The sequence below is a fragment of the Callospermophilus lateralis genome, chromosome 4 (genome assembly GCF_048772815.1).
Source record: "Callospermophilus lateralis isolate mCalLat2 chromosome 4, mCalLat2.hap1, whole genome shotgun sequence".
NCBI classification, from domain to species: domain Eukaryota; kingdom Metazoa; phylum Chordata; class Mammalia; order Rodentia; family Sciuridae; genus Callospermophilus; species Callospermophilus lateralis.
Window position 1 is genome coordinate 67,669,620 of NC_135308.1, and position 24,767 is coordinate 67,694,386.

General features: G+C 45.4%; 2 protein-coding genes across 3 annotated transcripts; one reads left to right on the plus strand and one right to left on the minus strand.

Moving 5' to 3' along the window:
• The first annotated feature begins 2,152 nt into the window (after nucleotides 1-2,152).
• On the plus strand, nucleotides 2,153-15,268 carry Itfg2 (integrin alpha FG-GAP repeat containing 2). 2 transcript variants are annotated; one of them, XM_076854026.1, is made up of 12 exons: nucleotides 2,153-2,360; nucleotides 8,076-8,171; nucleotides 8,952-8,993; nucleotides 9,168-9,339; nucleotides 10,100-10,239; nucleotides 10,659-10,828; nucleotides 11,411-11,508; nucleotides 11,704-11,757; nucleotides 11,855-11,946; nucleotides 12,647-12,764; nucleotides 13,900-14,073; nucleotides 14,149-15,268. In XM_076854026.1, the coding sequence occupies exons 1-12, from the start codon at nucleotides 2,265-2,267 to the stop codon at nucleotides 14,250-14,252; spliced, it is 1,356 nt and encodes a 451-aa protein (XP_076710141.1). In that variant the 5' UTR covers nucleotides 2,153-2,264; the 3' UTR covers nucleotides 14,253-15,268. The 2 variants fall into 2 exon arrangements, with proteins under 2 accessions (XP_076710141.1, XP_076710142.1); XM_076854027.1 differs by having other exon boundaries at nucleotides 10,680-10,828.
• A 253-nt stretch (nucleotides 15,269-15,521) lies between these two features.
• Nrip2 (nuclear receptor interacting protein 2) lies at nucleotides 15,522-24,267 on the minus strand. The gene is made up of 6 exons (XM_076854028.1): nucleotides 23,960-24,267; nucleotides 20,402-20,554; nucleotides 18,789-18,871; nucleotides 17,801-17,919; nucleotides 17,519-17,571; nucleotides 15,522-17,273 (listed from the first exon to the last, which is right to left on the minus strand). Exons 1-6 carry the CDS (start codon nucleotides 24,149-24,151, stop codon nucleotides 17,181-17,183), a joined length of 693 nt encoding a protein of 230 aa, XP_076710143.1. The 5' UTR covers nucleotides 24,152-24,267; the 3' UTR covers nucleotides 15,522-17,180.
• Between the last annotated feature and the right edge of the window lie 500 nt (nucleotides 24,268-24,767).

The following is a 24,767-nucleotide window of genomic DNA, read 5'->3' on the forward strand; positions in this document are numbered from 1 at the left end:
GCAACTCAATAGGAAAATTATTAGGGTTTGAGCTAGGATGAGAGAATAGAGATATGGTAGAGCATTAGGTGAGACAGCATGCAACTCCTCCCCCTCCATGAATGAGATAATGCATTTAAAACAGCAAGCATACCTCTACACCCAGCTCAGTAGTGGACCAGACACTACCTATAGGACACTACCAGAAACAGGAAGGGGTAACGATTTAGCCTCAAGTGTATATCTGAAATCCCCAGTATTTGTCTAAACTGCCTCCTGTTTGCTGTTCTCATCTGCTGTTCCTTATCTTACCCAGCTCTGGGATCCATTGAGACTTCTAGGACCATATCTGGTCCTCCCACCCACCCTGGCAAAAAGGTCCTGCCCTCCAGTCTTCTCCCACTATGTTCAGACATAGAAAATAGGCCACCCCTGGTCCAATCACCCCAGGTGAGGTAATATTTTTGCTGACCAAGTGTAAACCAGTCTGGGCTTATAGACTTGAAACCTAAATATGAATTGAGCACCTATAGGATTTCATAAATAATATTTATTGCCCTGATTAATGAGACTCCCCAAAGAAATGCAGAACCGGATTCAAAAGGGAAAAAATCCCAAAGTAGCCACCCACGAAACTAATAATAGGCTCATCTGCACTATAGAGTAAAGCCATGGAGAGATGGGGGGGGGGGGGGGGAGACGGAGGACTTTGTGCTGGGAAGGCTACAAGGCAGAGCAGGTCCAGAATCCCAGCAACGTTCACTTCCTGCAAGGTAGTGAAGCCAGATTTAAAGTTAGGTAGTCGGTGTAGTTAGGTAAATCAGGTCTAATATCGAGTAAGATCTAAAATGGAGGCCATGTTCAGAATGAATTCCGGAAACGCAGGACAACTCATGGAATGTTAATGAAGTCCAGGAAAAAGTCCAAGGCCAAGCCCATCCTAAAGAAGTGTTAATGAACAGCCCCCAGCAAACAGGAAGATAGCCCATCCCAAAAAAGTGTTAATGAACAGCCCCCAGCAAATTTGAAGGTGCTGACTCAGAAGTCCTTCCAGACCGAACCAGATTACTACTTTGGCCCACCTGTGTCCCACCCCTTGGGCCTTCCCACCTACATTCCATCACTGAAAGAAACTATAAAATGGAGAGACAACTGCACTTCCATGGATTCCATCTCCTGGATCCCCTTCTTCCTTCGGGAGAAGTCTTTTCTGCTGTCCTTTAATAAACTTCTAATTTCCACTCTGACCTTGCCTCAGTGTGCTTCTCTGGGTTATTCTTCAACACTGGGGAAGCAAGGACTCCTCACCGGTCAACAGCGGTAACAGTAGCACAGCAATAAATGACAGAAAGGCACTGGGGTTTGGGATCAATTTGGTATGGGTGCCACTTCCAGCACTTTCTGCCAAGTTACTTAATTTTTTTTTTTGGGGGGGGGGGGGTGTGCTGGGGATTGACCCCAGGGCCTTGTACATCTGAGGCAAGAACTCTACCAACTGAGCTGTATCCCCAGTCCAAGTTACTTAATCTTGCTGAATGTGTTTTCCCATCTGAAGAAATTGGAATAGTAATTCAATTATACATGGCTGTGCTAATTTTGTGAAATACTATATGTGAAATGTGCTTTGCAGCAGATGGTTTTCAAACTATTGACCACAAAACACTGTCAAAACAAAACAAATTTTTTTACATTATATAAGCTTGTGTGTGTTTGTGTGTGTGTATAAATGTATACAACTAAAAGGTTTCACCAAAAAAAAAAAAAAAAGCCATTCAAGAGTCACTTGGTCTTTTTAATTTTTTTAAATGCTGGTTGCATTTCACTACATTGTTTTCACAACTCTTAATGGCTAATAAAAAACACTATTGGAAATCATACCATTGTCCTTTATTACAATTGTTAACATGATTCTCAGGGATGGTCCAATGACTAGGAACTTCATTGCCAGGGCAATAAAGTAAGAGGTCAAGGTTATTAGGTCAAGCCCTAGAGAGTCCCGTTGTCAAGGGAACAGGTTCGCCACGTCACGGTCCGCTAACCCATGCGTTCTAGCCCTCTGGAGACAAGCAGTGGCCAGTTGCTTTGTCACTCATCAGTCCTTGGGTCAGCCCGCCTCCAGGCTCGGAAGACCCGCCTCCTCTCTAAAGTTAAGCTGGAATACAGGGATTGGAAATTTAGACGATGACGTAACTTTCCGCTTTAGGTGGCCTTCCGCTCGCTCGGCAGTCGGAGGGGGTTCAGGGTTCTTTTGGCGGGCTCCCGGTCCCTCCGCCCTAAGAGGCTCCATGAGGTCAGTTAGCTACGTGCAGCGCGTAGCGCTGGAGTTTAGCGGGAGCCTCTTCCCACACGCAATCTGCCTCGGAGACGTCGATAACGATGCGGTGAGTGCATGCGCACTATAAAGGACGCAGGCAGGCTGCATCCGCGCGGGGCGGGGCTAGGGAGGAAGCCGCCGCCGGAGGCGCGCCTGGTGGACCGTGAGCATGCGCGCTGGCGCCAGCATGGCGCCCTGCTCAGGAAAACTTAATTGATGTCTTCCGTTCCAGACGTCACTGCCGGGGTAGTTAGGCAGATACCCTGGGAGCTATTTTTCTTCTGCCTAATTCAGTAATTTGTTCACAGTAGAGCCTGGTAAACTCCGGTGATACCTGGACTAGTTAACAAGTTAGCCTCCCCTGATGGCATCACCTTTCAGATTACTACCTTAAACTGAAAATGATACCGCGCTGCATATAACTCCGCTCCTCCAGACTTCCCTAACCCCTCCCACCCTGGCAGAATTGGTCATTCCCGCGTTGTCTCACATGGCTGTAAACGCACCTTTGCTCTTGCACTATGTTCTGGAATAGAACAGGATTTCTCTGCCGCCTGTTGTCGGGCAACTTGTTGCCCCTATCTTGACACTGTCGGGTTTCTATAGTGCCTACCCAGAGTAGAGACAGATGACTGGAATCTTTAAAGTGTTAACGCTTTGTTGAATTGCAGAAGCAATCTCCATCTATTTTTCTTTTTCTCAGCAGTCATTACTATTTTCGTTGTTTAAATAAGTCTGTACAGATAAAGCACGTAGAACAATTCCTGGCACTCTACTAACACTCATTGTTAGTGCTGTTTTATTGCAGTCTGCCCTTCCTATCTAAGTGTTCTGCATTAGGGATTCCACCAACCAGGGATAGAAAATATCTGGAGAAAAAAAAAAAATGGGTCTGAACTAAAATCATACAGACTTTTTTTCTTGTTATTGTTTTTCCTAAACAATACTGTATAACAACTATAATCGTGCATCACTTAATGAAGGGGATACTTCTGAGGAGTCCATTGTTATAGATTTCATTGTACTAACATCACAGAGTGTACTTACACAAACCTAAATAGTATGGTCAACTATAGGCTACATAGTATATACCTTCATATATGTGGTCCACCATTGGTTGAAATGAATGTAGCGCATGACTATTTGCATAACACTTTAGAAATGATTTTAAGTATATGGGAGGCCGGCCCGAACTTCAAGCATCCTTGGATTTTGGTATTCACAAAGTGGGAAGAGCTGGAACTAATCCCTCATAAATAGGAGGGACAGCTGCAAATTATATTACCTTTTTTTTTTTCCCCACCTAGTTCCATAAGGATTGAATTTATTTATTTATTTATTTTTAAAGAGAGGGGGCTTGCAGTTTTGCCCACACTGGCACCAAACTCCTGGTTCATGCCATCTTTCTGCAGTACTCTGAGAACTGGAACAACAGGTCCTTGCCCAGCCAGAATTTTTATTTTTGATATATATGTACTAGGGATTGAACCTAGGTGCACTTTACCACTGAGCTACATCCCCATACCTTTTTTAAAATTATTATTACTATTTCTATTTGAAGACAGGGTCTCACTAAGTTCTTAAGTCCTACATTGCTGAGGCTGTCATCGAATTTGCAATCGTCCCACCTTAGTCTGCAGAGTCACTGGGATTATATAAATTCCAAGCCCAGCCAGGAATTTTTTTTTTTTTTTTATATAGAGAGAGGGAGAGGGGGAGGGAGAGAGAGAGAGAGAGAGAGAGAGAGAGAGAGAGAGAGAGAGAGAGAGAAAGTTCAATATTTATTTTTTAGTTTTTGGCGGACACAACATCTTTGTTTGTATGTGGTGCTGAGGATCGAACCCCGGCCGCACGCCAGGCAAGCGCGCTACCGCTTGAGCCACATCCCCAGCCCAGGAATTTTTTTTAAGTCTGTTTTTTCACTGCTTTATTCCCAGCATCTTAGATCCTGGCACATAATAGTCATCCAACAAGTGCTTTTTGATTAAATTAATATTGTTATTTTCAGAAAGCAAATTGAAGCCAGGCATGTAGGCATAGGCCTGTAATCCCAGAGACTGGAGTCTGAAGCAAGAGTATTACAAGTTGCAGGCCAGTCTCAGCAACTTGAACAAGGCCCTATGCAAATTAATGATACCTGTCTCAAAAGAAAAAAGAAATGGGGATGTGGCTCAGTAGTAAAATGCCTCTGTGTTTGATCCCCAGTACCAAAAAAAAAAAAAAAAGAAAGCAAATTGAAAAAGACATTGTAGGCTAGAATGTAGCTCAGTAGTTGAGCACTTATCTAGTATTTACCAAGCCTTAGTTCAGTCCTCAGCACCACAAAAGAAAAAAAAAAAAAGAAGAAGAAGAAGAAGAAAGAAAAGCAATTGTGTTTATGTGTCTCAAAGCAAATTGAAGAGCTTTGCCTGCTATTTATAAATATAATTGAAAGAAGGGCAACTAAATAAGACAGTTGGCAAGTGGTCAGGTATAATACTTGATCCACAGAGTGGAGATAGAAATTTTGTTAGGGGAATACTTAGGGTTGTAACTCAGTAGTAGAGTACATGTGTGAGGCCCTGGGTTCAATTCCTGGCACCACTGAGAAAAAAGAATCTTTGCTAGTGGTTCTAAGCTAACATTTGGAGATTTAGGAACAGGTTAAAAAAAAAAAAAAAAACTGATTTCAGCCTACTAAACCCATAGCTTAAAGCTCTTTGAAACCAATTTCTTCCTCCTTTAACATTGCTAACCAATCCAATGGTGAGTGACCACTGGAGGCCAGAGCCAAGCTCATCCACAGAGATCTGGTGGGAAGCATTCTAGCTGCTGGAAATGTCTTCTCCCCCAGGATGTTGCCTCATTCACTGTCTGCCTGGCTGACTCACATCTGCTTGCTCACTGTACCTACAACATTGTTTTATGATTTTCTTCCTGTGTCTGTGCACCAGCCTCCACTGGCACCCATCCCCCACCTCCCACCACCTTGCCTGGCAGAACTGGAAGCTCCTTCTCAGCAGGGAGTCTGACATTTATCTTTGTACTCCCAACTGGTTGTCCAGCTTTACCTGAAAACTACAGGACTGACCTGGCATTCTCTTTCATTTAACTTTTCTAGTGTGTAGGAAGCCCTGGATTCCATCCCCAGCTCTGCAACCAAAAAAAAAAAATGCATACACACACACACAGAAAATCTTTGTTGTTTGTTCATAAAACATTTATTGAGGGGCTGGGGATGTGGCTCAAGTGGTAGCGTGCTTGCCTGGCATGCGTGCGGCCCGGGTTCGATTCTCAGCACCACGTACAAACAAAGATGTTGTGTCTGCCGATAACTAAAAAATAAATATTAAAAAATTCTCTCTCTCTCCCTCTCTCACTCTCTCTTTAAAAAAAAAAAAAAGAATGTCTTATAAAAAAAAAAACATTTATTGAGGTTCTACTCGTGTATTGTGGCATTTGATGAATAAATGTATAAAAATTAATTCTATGAAAGATGCTAACAAATTCTACTATTTAATTATTTATTTTGCAGTGCTGGGGATTGAACCCAGGGCATTGCTCTAATACTAGCTACATCCTCAGCCCTATCCTGGTTTTATAAATGAAAAATGTAAGCAGAGAGAGCTGGATTTAAATCCATCCAGTTGCACTCTGAACCCAAACACTGTGTTCCCTTTCTCCTGGGTGTCTGTAAAAGTCTTCTTGGCAGCCATATTTGAAATGCTGGCTATAGATTTTCCTATAAATAAGATCTTTGTATTCTGTGATCTACTATTCTCACCAGAAATTCCCATAACTATTAAAAAAAATCCAAGAGTCAAATCATTATTGATAAATCCCAATTTGCTTCTAACTTTTTCTTATGTTTATTATTGTTGGTGGTATTTTGTTGTTACTGTTTTATTTTGTTTTGCTTTGCTTTTGGTACTGGGGATGGAACCCAGGGATTCTTTATCACTGAGCTACATTCCCAGTTCTTTTTTATTTTTTATTTTGAGATAGAGTCTCACTGACTTGCTGAGGCTTGCCTTAAACTTTTGATCCTCCTGCCTCAGTCTCCCAAGTTGCCAGAATTACAGGAGAGCACCACCAGGCCCAGCTTTTTGTTGTTGTTATGAGATAGTATGTCTCATTATGTTGCCCAGCTGGCTTTAAACTCCAGGACTCAAGCAGTCCTCCTGCCTCAGTCTCCCTAGTAGCTGGAACTACAGACGTGCATCACCACACCTGGCTTCCTTACTGTTGATCTCTTTGTTGCCTTAGAGTTAAATCTCTTGAGAATCTAAGTTTAAGATTAGATTCTGTTCTCTCTGTTTGGGGAATAGGAGTAGGGTTAGCTATACCTCCAAGAGCAAATCATAAAGCTGATTGTAGAAATGGTTTAGAGCCATTTGGTTTTCATGATTAATCCCTAAAAGGGCAGCTGCCCAGGTAGGTAGCAGTCATAGGGAAGAGCCTTCATGTTGGGCTGGCCCCATCCACCCACCCACCCAGAACCTAGCCACCACTTGAGGGCACCAGAGACTCAGAGCAGAGAGACTCTGCCGCTCAATCACCATAATCCCTTCTGTATTCACACATGCTGCCAAGATCCAAAGGCCTAGAGGAGGGAGGCCCCAGGAGCAGGCCTTATCTTTTTATTTAGCTCCTGATTGAATATAAGGTTTGAAGTTAGAGTCTTCAAGAGTTCAATATCACTAGGCATGGTGGTGCATGCCTGTAATCCAGCTACTTGAGAGGCTGAGGCAAAAAGATCAAAACCCACCAGGGCAATTCAATGAGACCCTATTTCAAAATTTAAAAAAAAAAAAAAAAATTTAAAGGGTTGGAGGTATAGTTCATTTGAAGAGTATTCCTGGGCTCAATCCCCAGTACACAGAAAGAAAAGTTTAAAAAAATCAGTATCTTAGGCTGTTTTCAAAACCATTTTGTCCCATTTATAATGGACAAATTAGAAGAGCTGAAGTCAGGCATGTGGGGCAGAGAGCTGTTCAGATGTCAAATTTTTCTGGGAAGGATCGTGGATTCTATATAGCGTCCAACACATACACCTACCTGAATGGAAATATTTAAATTCTGGGAAATTGATTTTGTCTGTTTGTTTTTGGTGCTGGGAATAGGACCCAGGGCCTCACATAAACTAGGCAGATGCTCTACAACTGAGCTATATCCTTACCAGTCTCAAAGGACTTCTTTTTTTTTTTTTTTTTTTTTTGGTACCAGGGATTGAACCCAGGGGCATTTAACCACTGAGCCACATCCCCAGCCCTTTTTATATTTTGAGACAGGGCCTCACTAAGTTTCTAAGGCTGGCTTTGAACTCACGGTCCTCCTGCTTCAGCCTCTTGAGCCTCTGTGATTACAGGCGTGCAGCACCATGCCCAGCTTGTTTTTTAATTTTTGAGACAAGATCTCACTAAGTTGCCAAGACTGCCCTCAAACTTGCAATCCTCATGCCTCAGCCTCATGAGTTACTGAGATTATAGGCATGCATCATCAAAGGGTTTTTTAAAAAATGTTTTCTAGATGTTGATAAACCCTTTATACACACACACACACACACACACACACACATTTATTTATTTGTCTATGTTGCTGAAAGTCAAACCCAGTGCCTCACATATGCTGGGCAAACCCTGTACCACTGAGCTACAATCCCAGCCCCATTAAAGAATTTTTAATAAAGTTGGTGAATTTACAAATTGAAACCTTGTGATTTCTCAGGGATGGGCTGAGCTGAGAAAAGCTTGCTGTGATTTGACAGGATTTCATCCTAACAGTCTTTTCTCTCTATTTGAAGTTAAATGAACTGGTAGTGGGAGATACCAGCGGAAAGCTGTCTGTGTATAAGAATGATGACAGCCGGCCATGGCTCACCTGCACCTGTCAGGGAATGGTCAGTATTCACCTCCCTGGGTCTGAGGGAATAGAGATAGAATCCACTCTGTGCAGGGATTGGCAAGGGAGAGTTCCATGCCAGAGCTCCCCAGTGTGTCTTTACTCCCCAAAGGCTCAGCCCAGCCACTGCTTTAGGATTCGTTTAACTCAGGGAGAATGGTGCCAGGCACTACTCTCATCTGTCCCCGCCCCCCCGACAAGCTTGGGTTGTCTTTTATATTATGGAGTGTCCCTTGGTACTTTATGGAAGCTGACTAAAGTTGTTCATATAAAGTCAAGTATCACTTAACAACAGGGATATGTTCTAAGAAATGCATCATCAAACTCTCATCATTGTCAAATATCATAGAATATGTAAACACAAACTAAGACAGCTGTGATGCCACTAGGTGATGTAATCTTATGGGACCACCATCGTGTATGTGGTCCTTTGTTGACCAAAACATTGTTATGTGGTGCATGAGTGTGTAGTCAAATGGGGGTGGTGATTGGGTACATCTACAGATATGATAGTCTAGCTATGTTATATGTAGGGTTCTATTTTGTTTTGTTTTAAACCTAAATTGTCTTACCTAGCTTAAATCTTAATTGTGCTATATAGGTAAACTGAATCTATAGCCCAGTAACTCAGTCAATAAAGACTATCAGTGTAGATTCCATGGCACAAATTTTCAGCAAATGATGGTAATTATAAAACCTATTCCTCCTTGCATCACAGAGATTAGGGGAGAAATGGTCTCCCTTGTAACCTCCCTGAGCCTCCCTTTCTCTCTTGCAGTTGACTTGCGTTGGAGTTGGAGATGTGTGTAACAAAGGAAAGGTGAGGACTCTCAGGGATCTTATTCTTTGTTAGAACTCTAAGGTCTTCCCTCCATCCCTGTCTCTCAGTGGAAGTCAGCCTTGATCCCTGAGATCTAATATTTAGATTATTAGTTTGTGTCCAAACCTCCTTCCCCAGTCTAGTGCATCTCTCCTGTACCTCTGTCTCTCCCAGAACCTGGTAGTGGCAGTGAGTGCTGAAGGCTGGTTTCACTTGTTTGACCTGACACCTGCCAAGGTTCTGGATGCTTCTGGGCACCATGAGACATTCATAGGAGAGGAGCAGCGTCCAGTCTTCAAGCAACATATTCCTGCCAATACCAAGGTCATGCTCATCAGCGACATCGGTGGGCATGGCTGCCTTTGCAGGCAGTGGGGGCGGGTAGGAATCAGTGGGTACTAGAACAGATTCCAAGGGACTGGGGTGAGGGTGAGGGTGAAGTCCATATTCATTTATACATCTATTATGTATTTAATGTAGAGTTATTGAGTTCCCAGTGTAAGCCAAGCATTGTTTGAGACTCTAGAATAACAATAATGAATAAAACACACAAAAATCACTGTCCTCTTGGACCTTACTAGGAAAGAAACAATATAAATTTTATAAGAAAATTAAATAGTAAGGTTGTGGATATAACTGAGTGGTAGAACGCCTGCCCAGCACGGGCAAGGTCCTAGGTTCGATCCCCAGCACACACACACACAGACACACACACACACACAAAAAATCAGTAGTATATTAGTGATAATAAAAGCTATAGGAAAAAAAAAAAAATTTCAAGCATTTCGAGGTGGAGGTAGCAGTTTTAAATGGAATTGTCAGGGATGTTCATGCTAAGAAGGTGACATTTTAATGAATTGGCACATTGGCTATATATGTAAGAGAAGAGAAGTGATAGGACCTGCAGGACATTTGCATGAGTAACTGCTATGAGCACAAGGAAAGGCAAGGTGACCAGCACAGAGAGCTGGGCATAAAGTTGTACTGAACCAAAGGGACCAGTGGTGGAGATGGTAGCAGAGTAGAGGCTGCAAGAAGGTACTTTTAGGCCTCAGGCTGATCAATACAGATTTGGCTTCAGCCCTTCTTGTTTCCTGTGCCCACAGATGGAGATGGGTATTGTGAGCTGGTAGTGGGCTACACAGACCGTGTGGTGCGGGCCTTCCGCTGGGAAGAGATGGCTGAGGGCACTGAACACCTGACAGGACAGCTGGTGTCCCTCAAGAAATGGATGCTGGAGGGTCAGGTGAGAGGCTGAGCTTGGAGAACAAGAGCCCTGGAGCTGAGAGCAAGGGCTTCTGGAAGAATGTCATGGGACAGGACCAAGGAGGGAAGCAGGGACCATCACTTTGCTGAGAGAGATCCAAAGAGGGTCATTTTCAGTCAGGGTCAAGCAGAAATTCCAATGAGTGGTAAAGAGAAAGGAATATTGGGCTAAGAACCAGGAGTGCGAAGGGAGATGGTATGGATTGCAGCAGGAGCTGGACCTAGTGGGGCACACACAGCAGAAAACAGATGGTCTGTGTGGAGGAGATGGCACCTGCCTACTACCCTGGAATTCCTCCTCCTGTTTCTACCCTCTAGCTGGAGGGCTGTTCCTAGGACCCCCACCCCAGATCTTCCTTCTTCTCAGCAGAGTATCCCTTTATTCTCTCCCCAACCTAGTTAAGCCCCTGTTCCTGGCAGGTGGACAGTCTCTCGGTGACACCGGGGCCACTGGGTGTTCCTGAATTGATGGTATCTCAGCCAGGCTGTGCTTATGCAGTGCTTCTGTGCACCTGGAACAAGGATACTGGGTCCCCTGCTACCTCCGAGGGGGCCACGGAGGGCAGTAGGTAAGGAAGTATGGACTGTGAAAGGTGTGGGGTACATGGAAGCAAGATGGGCTCCTGGAGGGCACGTGGCAGTGAGGTCTGCAGTTAACAGAGCTCTTTCATCTAGGTCCCAGTCCAAGCACCTTTCCCATTAAGGAAAATTACTTGGGACCCATGGAATCTTGGGCTTTAACCTGAGAGTTTCTGAAAGAGGTTCCTTTTTTTTTTTTTTTTTTTTTGGTACTGGGGATTGAATTCAGGGCACTCAGCCACTGAGCCACATCCCCAGCCCTATTTTGTATTTTATTTAGAGACAGGGTCTCACTGAGTTGCTTAGGGACTCACCATTGCTGAGACTGGCTTTGATCTTGAGATCCTCCTGTCTCAGCCTCCCGAGTCACTGGGATTATAGGCATGCGCCACTATGCCCTACAAGGTTCCAAAATTTCTACCTGGCAGCCCAAGCTCTCTTCTATTTGCCACATGGGCCAGACAGAGTCAGGGATAAGTTTCCAAGCTGATTCAAGTCCTGGAAACTTATAGGGATGGCAGCTTCAAAGGGCCCAGAGAACTCAGCTTACTTGACCTCCCTCCTGCCCACAGGGAGACCCCAGCTGCCCGAGATATAGTGCTGCACCAGACTTCTGGCCGCATCCACAACAAGAACGTCTCCACTCACCTGATTGGCAACATCAAGCAAGGTGAGGATGGGTGAGGGGGAAGAAGGAAAGGAGCTGAGGGATAGGCTGGTCAGTTCTGAGGGAGAGGAGATCTTGGACCTGACCTCATTTCTAGTCCCATCCTTCCCTCTCTGTAACGGGTCACCCCTCATCCTGGAGATTGATCTTACTCTGTCCTTCACATTTTCTTATTGTGACCCTTTTTCTCAACCACAGGCCACAGTTCTGAGAGTGGTGGCTCTGGCCTCTTTGCCCTGTGCACCCTGGATGGTGAGCAATGCTGGGCTGCATTGGGTAGGTGTTTGCCTGTGGGGTCTGCTCAGTGGCCTGAGTTGGCCTCACCCCAAGCCCATGTCTCCCCCTATAGGGACATTGAAGCTTATGGAGGAAGCAGACAAGCTGCTGTGGTCAGTCCAGGTGGATCACCAACTTTTCGCCCTAGAAAAGTTAGATGTCACAGTAAGTAGAAATGGTGGAGAATAGCATTTCTGCCTTCATGGAGAGATGGTTTTTAAATCAAGCCATTCTCCTATTCAAATCAAGTCTCTTAGACACATCAAGTTATCTGGAGTTAGTGTGTTTCCTGACACCACAGTATTTATAAGTTCTCTCTACTAGGCAGCTGGAAAATTTTCTTATTTCCATACCTTTCAGTAGAAGTAATAAACTCCCCCAAAAAGAAGTTACTGTAAGAGTCTAGAAGTGAGTTGTTAGTCCCGATTACAGATGTGCATTTTGTAGTTTCTTTCTTTTCCATATGAGTCTATTTAATATGCTGTGCCTCTAAATTGGCAGATGGGGGCTAAACTTTACACTGCTATTGTGCATGCTTGATGGTTTTGAAGGCAGACCTGGGTTGGGGTCTTGCCTCACCCCTCTCCAGTTGAGTGACATTAAGCAAGTGACTATTTCTGAAAGCTGAAGTTTCCTCAGACTAAACTAGGGAATAATGTTTCCATCTCATAGAGTTGCTGTGAGCATTTTTTAAAGTGGTTTATTTGACTTCGGGTACCAGGCACATGGGAGTGTTTCCTCAACTCCCTATTGGCCATCCAGAGCCAAGTTCATGGTCCTTTATATCTCATCCAGCTCCCATCATTAGATCTTTTTCTAAAACACCCCTTCACCACTCCTGCATCCTTGTCTTGGCCTTTTTCAGGGAAATGGGCATGAAGAGGTGGTTGCATGTGCCTGGGATGGACAGACATATATTATCGATTATAACCGCACCGTTGTTCGCTTCCAAGTGGATGAAAATATCCGCGCCTTCTGTGCAGGTGGGATTCTTCCCCATAACCCTTCTCTAAGTACATTTGTATTAAATAAGCATATTACATAGGCTAGGTAAATGTCTGCCTCTCATTTCCACTCTTGACATAGTCCCTAATGAAAGTCTTTATAAACAATTCAGTCCTTTAACTCTTTCATTAGCTGCTGATGTATGGGTACTAGGTTGCCATCTTGACAATTTTAGATTTTTAATTTTTTTAGTTGTAAATGGACACAATACCTTTATTTTATTTACTTATTTTTATGTGGTGCTGAGGATCAAACCTAGTGCCTCACACATGGTAGACAAGTGCTCTACCACAACCTGAGCCACAACCTAGCCCCATCTTGACAATTTTAAATAAGAAAAATTAAAAGATAATAAGGTCTCCATCTCTGAATATTTTCAAGAATAAGAAGATTCTCATCATCTATTTTTCTGGAATGTGAGAAGACATTAGATAGTTCTTTTCTATCTGAACTTGCCAGAACTCTGTGAAGAAAATTCTCCCAGAGCATTCTTATTATTATCAAATCAGGGACTTGGGGAAGTAGCACTCGCTCTTTGGGTGACTAGGGGATATGTCTGATGACTGAAATGGTAAAAAGCTAGAGTGTACCTCAGTGGTAGGATCCTTACCCAGAATGCACAAGGCCCTTGGTTCCCTCTGTAGCACTACAAAACTAAAATATTTTTTAAAATGATAAAAAATGAATCATTCTCTGGAATACAAGTCCAGTGACTTGAAAGGTTGACATATATACTTTGAAAAAAAGAATTGACACCTAAGAGAAACTTTTCTTTCTGATCACATTTTACTAACCTATCTGTTAAACTAGCAAGGATGTCCCTCATTACTCTAGAAACATCACTAAGATGGAAAAATCAATAAATACCACCTTTTTGGGTGCTGTTCTGCCTGTTTTTTTTTTACTATAATTTTTCTATACTTGGGGTAGGGCAAATATTTTCTTTGTTTTCCCATTTTACTGAGTTCCCAATAGAGAAAAAAATAGAAAGAAGGCCTTTGTTGCTTGACATCTGTGAGAGAGCCAAAACTGCTGATTCTGATGTTTAGTCTTGCTCTTGCCTTCCTACGGGGACTCCAACTTGACCTTTGTCTCATTACCCACATCTTCCAGGCCTGTACGCCTGCAAAGAGGGCCGTAATAGCCCCTGCCTCGTGTATGTCACTTTTAACCAGAAGATCTATGTTTACTGGGAGGTACAGCTGGAACGGATGGAGTCCACCAATCTGCTGAAACTGCTAGAAGCTGAGCCTGAGTACCACAGCCTCCTGCAGGAGCTGGGGATGGGTAAGTCCCAGGAGAGACAGGGGCCAGGTACCCAGGAAACCCACGGTCTCTTACCAGCCCCTTTTTGGCCCTCAGATCCTGATGACCTCCCTGCAGCCCGAGCCCTGCTTCACCAAACTCTCTACCATCCGGACCAGCCACTACCATGTGCTCCCTCAAGTCTCCAGAATCCCACCTAGCTGGGACTGGCCTCCTGTCTGGTGAAGGATCTTTCTGAACCCCCACTCCCACCCGCAAATGTATCTGTAATGTTGGCAGGATAGGGAATGTATTATTACAGAGGAGCAGGATTTGAGTCTTGACATGGAAGGATGGCAGCAACCCTAGGGTGACCGTGAACTAGAGACCTCTCAGTCTTTTTGGTGAAAGAAGAGACAAGGTGACCCTCTGCCCATTTCTTTATGGACCACATCCACCACATCAGCCAAGTGGATCATGAGATCTTGACCTTATTCAAAATCATTCAGGACACCCCTGCCTCATCCCTGAGCTCCCTACCGTCACTATGCAGAAAACAGATGTGTCTATGAAGATAGAGTACAGATCTTTTGCATGGCCCCAGCACCCATAAGGAAACCAGACTTCAGATTCAGGGAAACAGTGGATGTAGGGAATCCACCACCCAATCCTAAGTACTGTATTTCATGGCACAGCTCCATGTCATTGACATTAGTACTTAGTACAGGAATGGCCAATTCTTTGTTTTGTTTAGAGGGGTCTTTCAGGACATTTTACAGTGTAATCTTATTTGTAGTCCTAGCAACCCTGAGATGATTTTTCTCCGTTTACTGAAGCAGTTGAGCCCGTATTTTCTTACTTTGCTGTTTTCCTTTTTCTTTGGTGCTGCTGGGGACTGAGCCCAGAGCCTCATATATGCTAGGCAAATGTTCTACCACTGAGTGATACCTCCTGCCCTGCCATAGTCTTAAGTATTGCACAGCTTGATCGGCCTTGCTCCCATCTCCCCCACCCACTTATTTCCCCCCACTTTATTGTCTATGTCATGGTGCTATATTTACAGTCTGATGCAGGTTTCTGATTAGAATTATATATTGGGTAATTTATATTCTTTCTGCTCTTGTTTCTCTTCTCTAAGTCTGTGTTTTTCAAGTTGTACATTGTAATCATTGGGTGGGTTGTGGCCAGCATATTTAGAATAAATGAACTACAATAGAATAAAGTAAAATAGAAAATATCAGAATCCACTGCTCACAGTATAGATAAGTATTGTTTTGTCACAATTGTGTGTGTGCATTTGTACTGAGTGTATTTTACAAGCCATTGCTCTCCATTGTACTAACCCAATGGGTCAACCTGGGGAAGGGCCCCCATTCATTTTTCCTTCCCATAAGCCAATAGGGACGAAGTTACCATTCATCTTTCAGTAGGCGCGAGGAGGACCAGAGAACATCACAGCATAGAGAAACAAGTGTTTATTCAAATGGAGAAGTAGCTAAGTCACGGCCTGCCTTGGGCCTGGGTCTGCAATTACAAAAGCAGCAGGAAAGACAGGGAAAGAGGTAGAGGTCGTAGAGCAAGACAGTGAAGGAGAGGCAGTCCTTTAGGAGTTTTAAGACCAGGCACTATGACAAATATGCTAAGCAAGCCTTCCCTTCTTTTGACGGCCGGGGAGTCAGTTGAAAAGATAAGACCAAGGGCCCCAAGGTGGCTCCTTGCATCCTGTTTTTTCTCTAATCTACCCCACACTAAAGATTTAGTTTCCAGCCCAAGGGTCCTAGTTCCTTAGTTTGGGTTAGATATCGCTGTCTTTCTCTACCCCAACCATGATTTGAGAGAGTTAGAACAGCCAGAAAGACACTCTAACTTCTTAAGATTTAGATTCTGCTCTTCACAGAAAAATCAGTGAGCCTTTGTCTTTTTGCCTTGGTTCCAAATCTGGCAGAGAGATTCCAGGACAAGACAAGCTCAAGCTCAGAAGACATGAGAGGAGTAGGAAGAAGGCTTAATGAGGTGGATAGTTCTAGAAATAAGAATGAAGCAGGGCACAGTGGTGCCTGCCTGTAATCCCAGTGGCTCTGGAGACTTGAGGCAGGAGGATCACGAGTTCAGAGCCAGCCTCAGCAACTTAGCAAGGCCTTAAGAAACTCAACAAGACCCTGTCTCTAAGTAAAATTTTTTTAAAAAGCGGGGCAGCACTGGGGATGTGGCTCAGTGGTTAAATGCTCCTGGATTCAATCTCTGGTACCAAAAAAAAAAGAGAGAGAGAGAGAGAGAATGAATCTTGGATAGGTTAAGTCTGAATACTGACAGCCCTAACATTCTGTCCACCTTGCAGGGTTGTAGAGACAGTTCTCTACTCTACAGGGTTCTTCCTAACACTGTCCCAAAGCTCAGGGGCCCAGTGGGTACAAAAGCAAGTGAAAGAAGGATAAGTATCCAGAGTAAGTATTAGAGGCATACCCAGTTTTTGCACAGGGTAATCAATTGATGAGAAACATCCCCAGACATTTGCAACCCATAAAATATAACTAATCAAAGTACTCAACCTTATGGGCTGGACATTCCTATACTAACATCCCTTCCTTATATTGAATTATTCCATTTACTGTCTTTCCACACTCATCTTTGAACAGAATCAGAAGGGTAGGTGCCCAAAGAGCAAGTGCCAGAAGGGCCAGGGACCCAGGCTGGAGAAGCATGGCAGTCTAGCTGTGGGAGATAATGAGTCCCAGAAGTGAAGTAAGAGATGCAGGGTTAAGGGCAGTTGGGGTGGGGTTGGGGGCCAGTGAGGACAGGAGTTGACTGCAGCCTTTGAGTTCCATGGTCTGGGTTAATTCCTCATTCTTCTTAGCTCCCTTTCTGCAACACTAACTTGGTTTCGTTCTTTTTAGGATGGGGATGAGAGAGAACAGAGAAGCCCAGAGTCATAGGCCCTTTAGTGGAAACTTCCTGAAACAGAGGGCAGCTACTGAAAAGCAAAGAGGAAGGCAGCCAACTGAGAGAAATGGGACAGCGGGGGTCAGGATGGTGAGAAGAAGGACAGACACAGTAGTCCTCAGCTGCCCAGCTCAGATAATGCCTCCACATCATACATGGCTCTTCCTCTAAGGCAAGGTATTTCCCTCTGGGACCAACTGGGACAGCGGTCACTGGCCAGGCTCTTGGTACAGAGGCAGGAAGGGCAGCTCTGAGAAGGGGGCTTTCAGTCGCAGCACTCCATGTTCCAGGTCAATGCAGCACTGTGGGGTATGGAGTCCATGATACGAGGTCATCTGTCTGCCACCCCAATCTTGTGTTCCCCCTTCCACTTCCCACAGCTTCCACCTGCTTTCTGCTGCTCCTTCTGCTTCCCATTTACCTGGACCCCTGTCAGGGAAGAACCCAGTTCTCTTGACTTTTCCCTCAGAGCCTGACCTTCACTTCCACTCTGTGCTTTCTGCCTCTTTCTATACTTTGGATCAGGCCCCAAGTATGGTCACCTTACCTTGAGGGAGAGCAGAGTCTGCAGGCCCAGGCAGAATTCAGGACTGTCAACATCTGCAGAAACCATTGAAAAATGAGAGGCTGCATCATGGTCACTGCTGCGCCCTCTTGGCACTCCCTCTTTCCCTGCCCACCCCAATAGCAGGTCTGAGAATACTGGCACAAAGCTCAGGACAGTCAGAGCATCCTTAGGGACTGGCAGTAGGCTGAAACTGCCTTTGCCATGCCCAGAAGAGAAAGGTAGGAGAGGTGACAAAAGGCTGTTGGCAAAGGGAGAACTTACCCACCACCTGGGCTGAGCATGCCACCTTCTCCTGCCCTAGCTGGAGCTCCAGCTGCTCCACCTGGGTTGGTCCAGGTGCCAGGTCCCCACCTGGGGCTTTTAGAACCCTCTTCCCTAACCTGTGGTTAGGAAACAATTGTTATGGCCACCATGGACTTCACACTCTTACTCCCAAACCCATTAATTGGCTATTACTGATTTATTTTCTTTCAATCCCTGATACCACATGGAGTCTAAATCCTTGTATTCCCTGCCTGAACCTCCAACCCACTTTTTGGGGTGTTAGGAATGTGACTCAGTAGTAGAATATTGCCTAGCATGTTTGAGATCCTGGGTTCAATTCCAGCACCACAAAAAAGAAAAAGAAAAACATATTTAAATAAATATGTACTTGGTGGACTTGGGGTGTGGCTTAGTGGTAGAGTGCTTTCTTAGCATGTGCAAGATTTCTAGGTTCAATCCCCAGCACTGCCAAAAACTTAATAACAGCTTTATTGAGATAGTATTCATGTATCATAAAATTCATTCTTTGCATGTGTGCACACACATGCTGAGGGTTGAACCAAGGACCTCACACATGCTAGGCAAGCGTCTACCTCTGAGCTAAATCCCATTCCTTTTTATTTTATTTTATTTTATTTTAAAGTTGAGACAGAATCTCCCTAAGTTGCCCAGGCTGACCTTCACCTTGCAATCCTCCTGCCTCAGCCTCCTGAGTAGCTGGAGTTAGAGGCATATACCTCTTTGCACCTAACTAAAATTCACTCTTTTAAAGTATGTAGTTTGGGGTTTTGGTTTTTGTAGTGCTGGGATCAAATCTCACTGTCTGCTAGTCAAGGCTCTTCCATTGAGCCATGAGCCAGCTCCAGTTCAGTGGTTTTTAGTATATTCACAGAGCTGTGTAACTATCACTAGCTTATATGAGGATATTTTCATCACTCCAAAAAGAAACCCCATCCCCATTCATTCATGTGGACCACACTCTTACCCTAGGCGGCTGAGACATCCAGTGGAGATCTGATTGTGTTGGGTTCCTGTGTTCACAGCCACTCTAAGCAGCTGGTCCTGGCACTAAAAAAGAAGAATTTGGGTGGATCAGTGAGTTTCTCTGGAAGAAGGATTGAAGTTGGGTTGCTGGGTGCAGTGGTACATGCCTGTAATCCCAGCAGCTCAGGAGGCTGAGGCAGGAGGATCGTTGAGTTCAAAGCCAGTCTCAGCAGCAATTTAGCAAGGCTCTAAGCAGTGAGACCCTGTCTCTAAATAAAATATAAAAAGGGGCTGGGGATGTTGCTCAGTGGTTAAGCATCCCTAGGTTCAATCCCGGGACTTAAAAAAATAATGATTGGGGTTAAGGCTTCAGCTTTCCCAGCACTTTGATGGTTCTCTTAAAAATGAACATAGGGAATGAACTGAGTCTTCAAAAGGAAATTTTATGGGAGTTATAATTGAAGCAAAACTGACTCTCAGATAAAGAAATCAGAAAAGAAGCAGAGCCACACAGTGAGTCCATAAGTTGGGAATGATTTGGCCAGAAATGGTGATGTTTGCTTAGAGAAATTCTCGTGAGGTTGAGGCCTCCTGGTTAGGAATAGAGGAGGGATGAGTCTGGAATCCCTTATCAGGAAACTTAGATGTGAGGAACCAAGAGGTTCATCACTGCAAATAATGGAAGACAAGTTTGCTTTCTTTGGGATATTTACAGACATTTGGCTATATGCTTTGATACACACACACGTAGTTTTCTCATTCAAAATATTTATTAAGCATCTACAATGCCGAAGATATGCTGCTGGAAAGTACATCAGTGAATACTGTTCTTCAGGAATGTAAAGGAAGTAAAATATAACTCTGGTACAAAGGTGTTTTCGGTTTGAAGGGTTTTTTTGTTTTGTTTTTGAAACACTGGGGATGAAACTCAGGACCTTGTGCATTACCGTTGAGCTACACCCACAGCCTCGTAGAAAGTTCTAAAGTCTGTGAGGAAAAAAGAAAAAAATTAAAAAAAAAATAAAGTCTGTGAGAAGATTGAGTCAAGTGCCTTTTAGAGGTTGAGAGGGAGGAAAGCTATTTCCTACTTGGGGCATCAATAAATCTCTCAAGTAGGAGGTAACATCTGAGCTGGACCTTAAAGGACTGCAGAACTTGGACAGAGTGATTGGAGAACAGGAAGAGAGCTCTCTGGGCAGAAGAGCAGAAGAACATTTATTGGGAACAATTCAATAGTGGGTGTTTCAATGGCTCTAGAGATGCCAGGGTCTTCACCTTGGAACATAGGAGCTTTTCCTGGGGGACTGCATTTCCCATACATGCATGCACCCTTCAGATATGTAGAGCAGTTGAAGAGGACTTAAGTATTCACATGTAAATATTACAATTTCAGGAGAGAAATGATATTGTGGTGATAACAGATGGAATTGTGGGAGAAAAGATGGGTTGAAACAGAGAAAAAAGAAGACGGAGAACTCGTTTTTAGGTCCAGGATAGGGGAGAAGTGCCCTTTTACCCTCCCTGTCTCTTTCCCTGCCAGTCAGGGCAGAAAGAAAAACAAAGTGAGCTGCTCAGGGAGGTTTGTTAAGATCGGTGCCATAGAAGGTCTCTCACCTTGCAGTTGACCAGAAGAGCTGGAATCTCTGTCCCACTGGTCTTCCTCTTGCTGTCCTGGCCATGAACCAGGGCCTGCACTAAGGGAGACTCCCCCTGAAGCCGACTCTGATTCCCCTCCATCAGACGTCTTTGGATCACGCTGTGCGGCTGCTGGCTCCATAACAAAATGAGACAGGCAGACAGGTGTAAGCCCAAGTATCTAGGCCACTCAATTCCCCTATTTTACATACCCTAGGGTGCTCACCCACACCAAACCCACATCTCAGACAATGACAGAGCAGGACTAGGGATACAACTGGATGGTAGAACATTAGCCTAATGAGTAAGACCCTGGGTTTAATCCTTAGTACCGCCAAAATAAAAAGAAAGAAAGAAAAGGAAAGGAGCCAACCAAGGACTCCATCAACCAGATGTTTATAGCAAAATGAAAACCAGGATCAGATCATGCCATTGTTTTGGGACCCTGTTAGATTTTTCAGCAATGAGGAAATGGAAAGAGGAAAATGACCCATTCTAGGTTAGATTGACCTATGGGCTAAAGGGACATTCCAGGAATTACTGTTAGGCTTGGAGGAACTTGGGTCTTAAGTATACCCTTTTGTGGGGGTGGGGGAGAGGACTAATTTTGTCTTTTTTTTTTTTTTTTTCCTTTCTGTCCTCTTCCCAAAATGGGCTGCAGATCACAGATGGTGTGATAGAAAGAAGCAATGAAGTCTTCAGAACTGGGATGCAAGGGTTCACCCTTGCCAGTATTTTCCCTCATCCGCTAGCACCTTCACCCTGTCCAGTCACTTCCTAGATTCTACCAGTTTGCCCTCCTGTCTGTAGGGTCTGGCACTGCTTTCTGTTACTACTCTGCTCAGCCTCCCCATGGCTCATCTAAGTCACTGGGCCTCAGTTCACAAGCACCTGCCTCTGGCTCTAGGCTTCCAGACTGACTTATCAAAAACCCTGCCACCCAAAGTGTGGTCCCCAAAGCAGCAGCTTTAAAAAGCATATAGAAGCCTGCTTAAAATGCAGAAATCTCAGACCTAGTCAATCAAAGTCTGGCTTTTAGGGTTTTATCTTTTTGCAGTGCTGGCGATCAAACCCAGGACCTCACATATGCCAGGCAAATGCTCTACCACTGAACCACACTCCCAATCCCAGAACCTCACTTTAACAAAACCCAGGTGAGTTGTGTATCCATTCAAGGTGATGACCCAGATGACCTGGCTGCTGTCTGAATTTTCCACTTCACCTCCATACCTTCACTCCTGCTCACTCCTTCTCCCTGAAACCCCGCTTCCTCCTTCTTCCCTAGGCCAAACTGGTGCCTGACTCAACATGCTGTATTCAGAGGAATGGTTCTTATTTTGCACCTGAGATTCCTTGTGTACTCTGTAATTAGCGCAGGATCGACTTCCTCCAGGGTACCCTCTCTGGACTCTTCCTGCTCCTCCCCCTGCTCGTATTTCCCTTGGTTATGTTTCTCATAGATGGTATTTCTGGATTTCACTCCCCCACTACCCTGGAGAGCCTTTGAGGTCAGGTCTGTTTCTCATGTTTGTATACCAGGGCTTTACTCGGCATCCAGTAGGTACTCAGTAAGCGCTTGCTGAAGAATGACTGCTCTCCCAGGCTCCACGTGCTCCTCCACCTGCCCTCTCTCTTCGGGAGCCTGGGATTGTTTTTATACTCTTGGCCTCATGGGGCTCTAGAGGTTGCCTCCCAGCAGCAAGCTGCCAGCTCTGGGAAAAGTGCACTGAGCTCTGAACCAGCTGGAAAAAAAAAGGGCGGGGGGAGTTCAGCAGTTCCCATCTTCCACATTTCCCACGATGGCTCCAGGCTCCAGGCCTCTCCCACATTGTGCAGTTTGATCCCGAGCTATCCCAGGGAGAGAGACAGTGGGACCTCCCAACCAATTGCATCTTCACTCCCAAAGCCGTAAGAGATAATGCTAGAGGTCAACTCAGGAGGTACCAAGGCAAAGGGCAGAAATGAGAAGCCCAGAAGCTGGAATCACCACTCTAGAATAGCAATGTTAATAGGGCATCTTCTCCACTACATAGATGTAGGATGGTCCCCAATAGATGCAGAGTCCTAGCCCTCAGGAGATAAGAACCTGCTTCCCTACTCCATCCCTTTTCTCAGCTGTGCTCACTGTGTTTGCAAGGAGGACCAACCCTGGCTGTTCTCTGAAGTCAAAGTTCAGTTAATCTGATCACTTTTCCTCAGTGGGGGCTGCTACAATGGAGCTAGGGCATTGCCTGACCTCTGGGCTATGTCCCTGGAGGGGGAAATTCAAGCTGGGAGTATAGGGAAAGGTAAAGGTAAGGCTAGATCAGGAAAGGCAGTGAGGGCTGCATTTGCTCCCAGCTTCCCAAGAAGAGGTTGTTTACTTCAATAAAATATAATTCTATATCTTCTGGACCCTCCCTCTCTCAGGCTAAGTGGAATAGTAGCCGGAGGAATAATAATCACATTTCTCTACTGCTATTAGTGAGGCACACTCCTAAGTGCTTAATATGTATTGGCTCATATAACTCATAGCACCCTAGGAAATAGATGCTAATAAATTTCTCATTTTTTTTTCTAGTAATGGGGACTGAATCCAGGGGTGCTGTGTACTGGTGAACTGCATTCCCATCCCTTTTCATTTTCTTTTGAGATAGGGTCTTGATAAATTGCTCAGTTTGGCCTCGAACTTATGATCCTCCTACCTCAGCCTCTGGAGTCACTGGATTACCTGATGTTCTCATTTAACAGGTGAAGAAACTAAGGCACAGAGACATAAAATAACTTGTCCAAATTAGTAAGTGGCAAAGCCAGGATTTGATCACAAGCAAGGTGACTCCAAAGTCCATGCACTTAACCATCACTTCTCAGAGGATGACTGGATATGCAGTTGGCCCAGGATTCCCTCACCTCCTCCTCATTAACTCCCCTGTTGCATTCCCTGTGGGGGCCAAAGTTACTAGAGGGGAGAGAACCTGGTAGGGCCATTTCACCCAGAAGTGAGGGAGAGGACACTCATGGGAACCAAGAAGCCATAGGAAACCCTGATGCCCTAAAAGTATGGAGGCCCTTGATGTTTTGATTCTGAAGGGGAAAGGTAAATGAATGTGCAGGTATGAAGAAGTCTGTTTTGGGGAGAACAGGGAAGTCACAGCCCTAAAATGGTAAGTCCTCTAGGCTTCCTGGCTTGAATGACTGCTCCACAGGATTCCTGGGTCCCCTAAGCCTCTACCCCTAAACAGCACAGCTCCCCCTCACCCCCCAAGATAAGCCTTGGGCTATTGGGTGGCAAGATAGGGGCAGCTGAGCAATGACAGTGGGCCCCACAGGGCTGCCAAGTCACAGGAGCAGCCCCAGCAGAGAGCCTGGGAATGGTCAGAGTGAAGCCCCTCGGGGTGGCCCGATCTTTTCTCCCCCTTCTCAGCAAGGGAAAGGGAGCCTGAAGGCTGAGGATCTACACTTTCTGGTCCTCCCAACCACCCTCCTCAGGATGTGGGGAGGTGGAGAGAAAGGGACAGGGACTTCCTTGGCCATGGGGTGGGGAGAGGGCCGCCTCACCAAATCCTTGGAGGTGCCGAGCCTCTTGAGGCTGTCCAGGGGGAGCAGGTCAGCGGAGTCCTTGTGCAGGAATTGAGTGGCCTGTTTGAGCCGGCGTTGCTGGCCCAGGTGGGCTCGGTCCCGCAGCTCTGCTTCCTGTCCCTTCCTCCTGGTGTCTCCCTCATCTCTCCTGGCCTCCTGCTGGGAGCTCATGGCCCCCCTCTGGGTGAGCCTGGCAGGGGCTTCGGAGGGGGACCGTTGTGTCCTCTCTGCTCCTGTGTCTCCCTGCAGCTTCCTGCCTATCTTCGTGCCTGGACTGCAGCTCCCCTTCTGACAGGAGGGTCTCAGCAGGAAGAAAAGAAGAAATAAATAAATAATGGGCAGGAGCAGCCACGTCAGACACCAATTTCCAGAGATTGCAGTAGAGGGAGTGAGGCTCCGGCTGGAAAAACCCAACCCCAGAGGAGAGGGAGGGCTGGCAGGGCCTGCAGCTGGCAGGTTCTGCAGAGTATCCAGTGTATTCTGGGGTCCTGGTCTGAGTGGGCGGTGAAGGGGTGTGTGACGATGCTGTAAACTGCCAGGGTGCGCGTGTCATTGTGTAGGGGCGGCAGCCTGTGAGCTCTGCGTGTGGGGGCAGGCAGGCATGTCTGTATGCGCTCTAGACCTGGCTCTGCTCTGCATCCCTCCCAGGCTCCCGACCATCCGCTCCCAGCTATTGCTTCCTCCTGGAATTTTCTGCAGCCAGGGTTGGGGTGCTAGCCCATAGCGGTTCAGAACAGGGGGAAAGCATGAAAGTGCCCTTCCCCACTCCTTCCCCTGACCACCAGGG

Coding starts and splice junctions, on each gene's coding strand:
- Itfg2 (XM_076854026.1), top strand. CDS start 2,265: ATGAGGTCAGTTAGCTACGTGCAGCGCGTAGCGCTGGAGTTTAGCGGG. Junction 11,509..11,703: donor GATTGGCAACATCAAGCAAG/GTGAGGATGGGT, acceptor TCTCAACCACAG/GCCACAGTTCTGAGAGTGGT. Junction 11,947..12,646: donor TAGAAAAGTTAGATGTCACA/GTAAGTAGAAAT, acceptor GGCCTTTTTCAG/GGAAATGGGCATGAAGAGGT.
- Nrip2 (XM_076854028.1), bottom strand. CDS start 24,151: ATGAGCTCCCAGCAGGAGGCCAGGAGAGATGAGGGAGACACCAGGAGG. Junction 18,872..20,401: donor CTCTTCTGGTCAACTGCAAG/GTGAGAGACCTT, acceptor CTTCTTTTTTAG/TGCCAGGACCAGCTGCTTAG. Junction 17,274..17,518: donor AGACTCTGCTCTCCCTCAAG/GTAAGGTGACCA, acceptor CATACCCCACAG/TGCTGCATTGACCTGGAACA.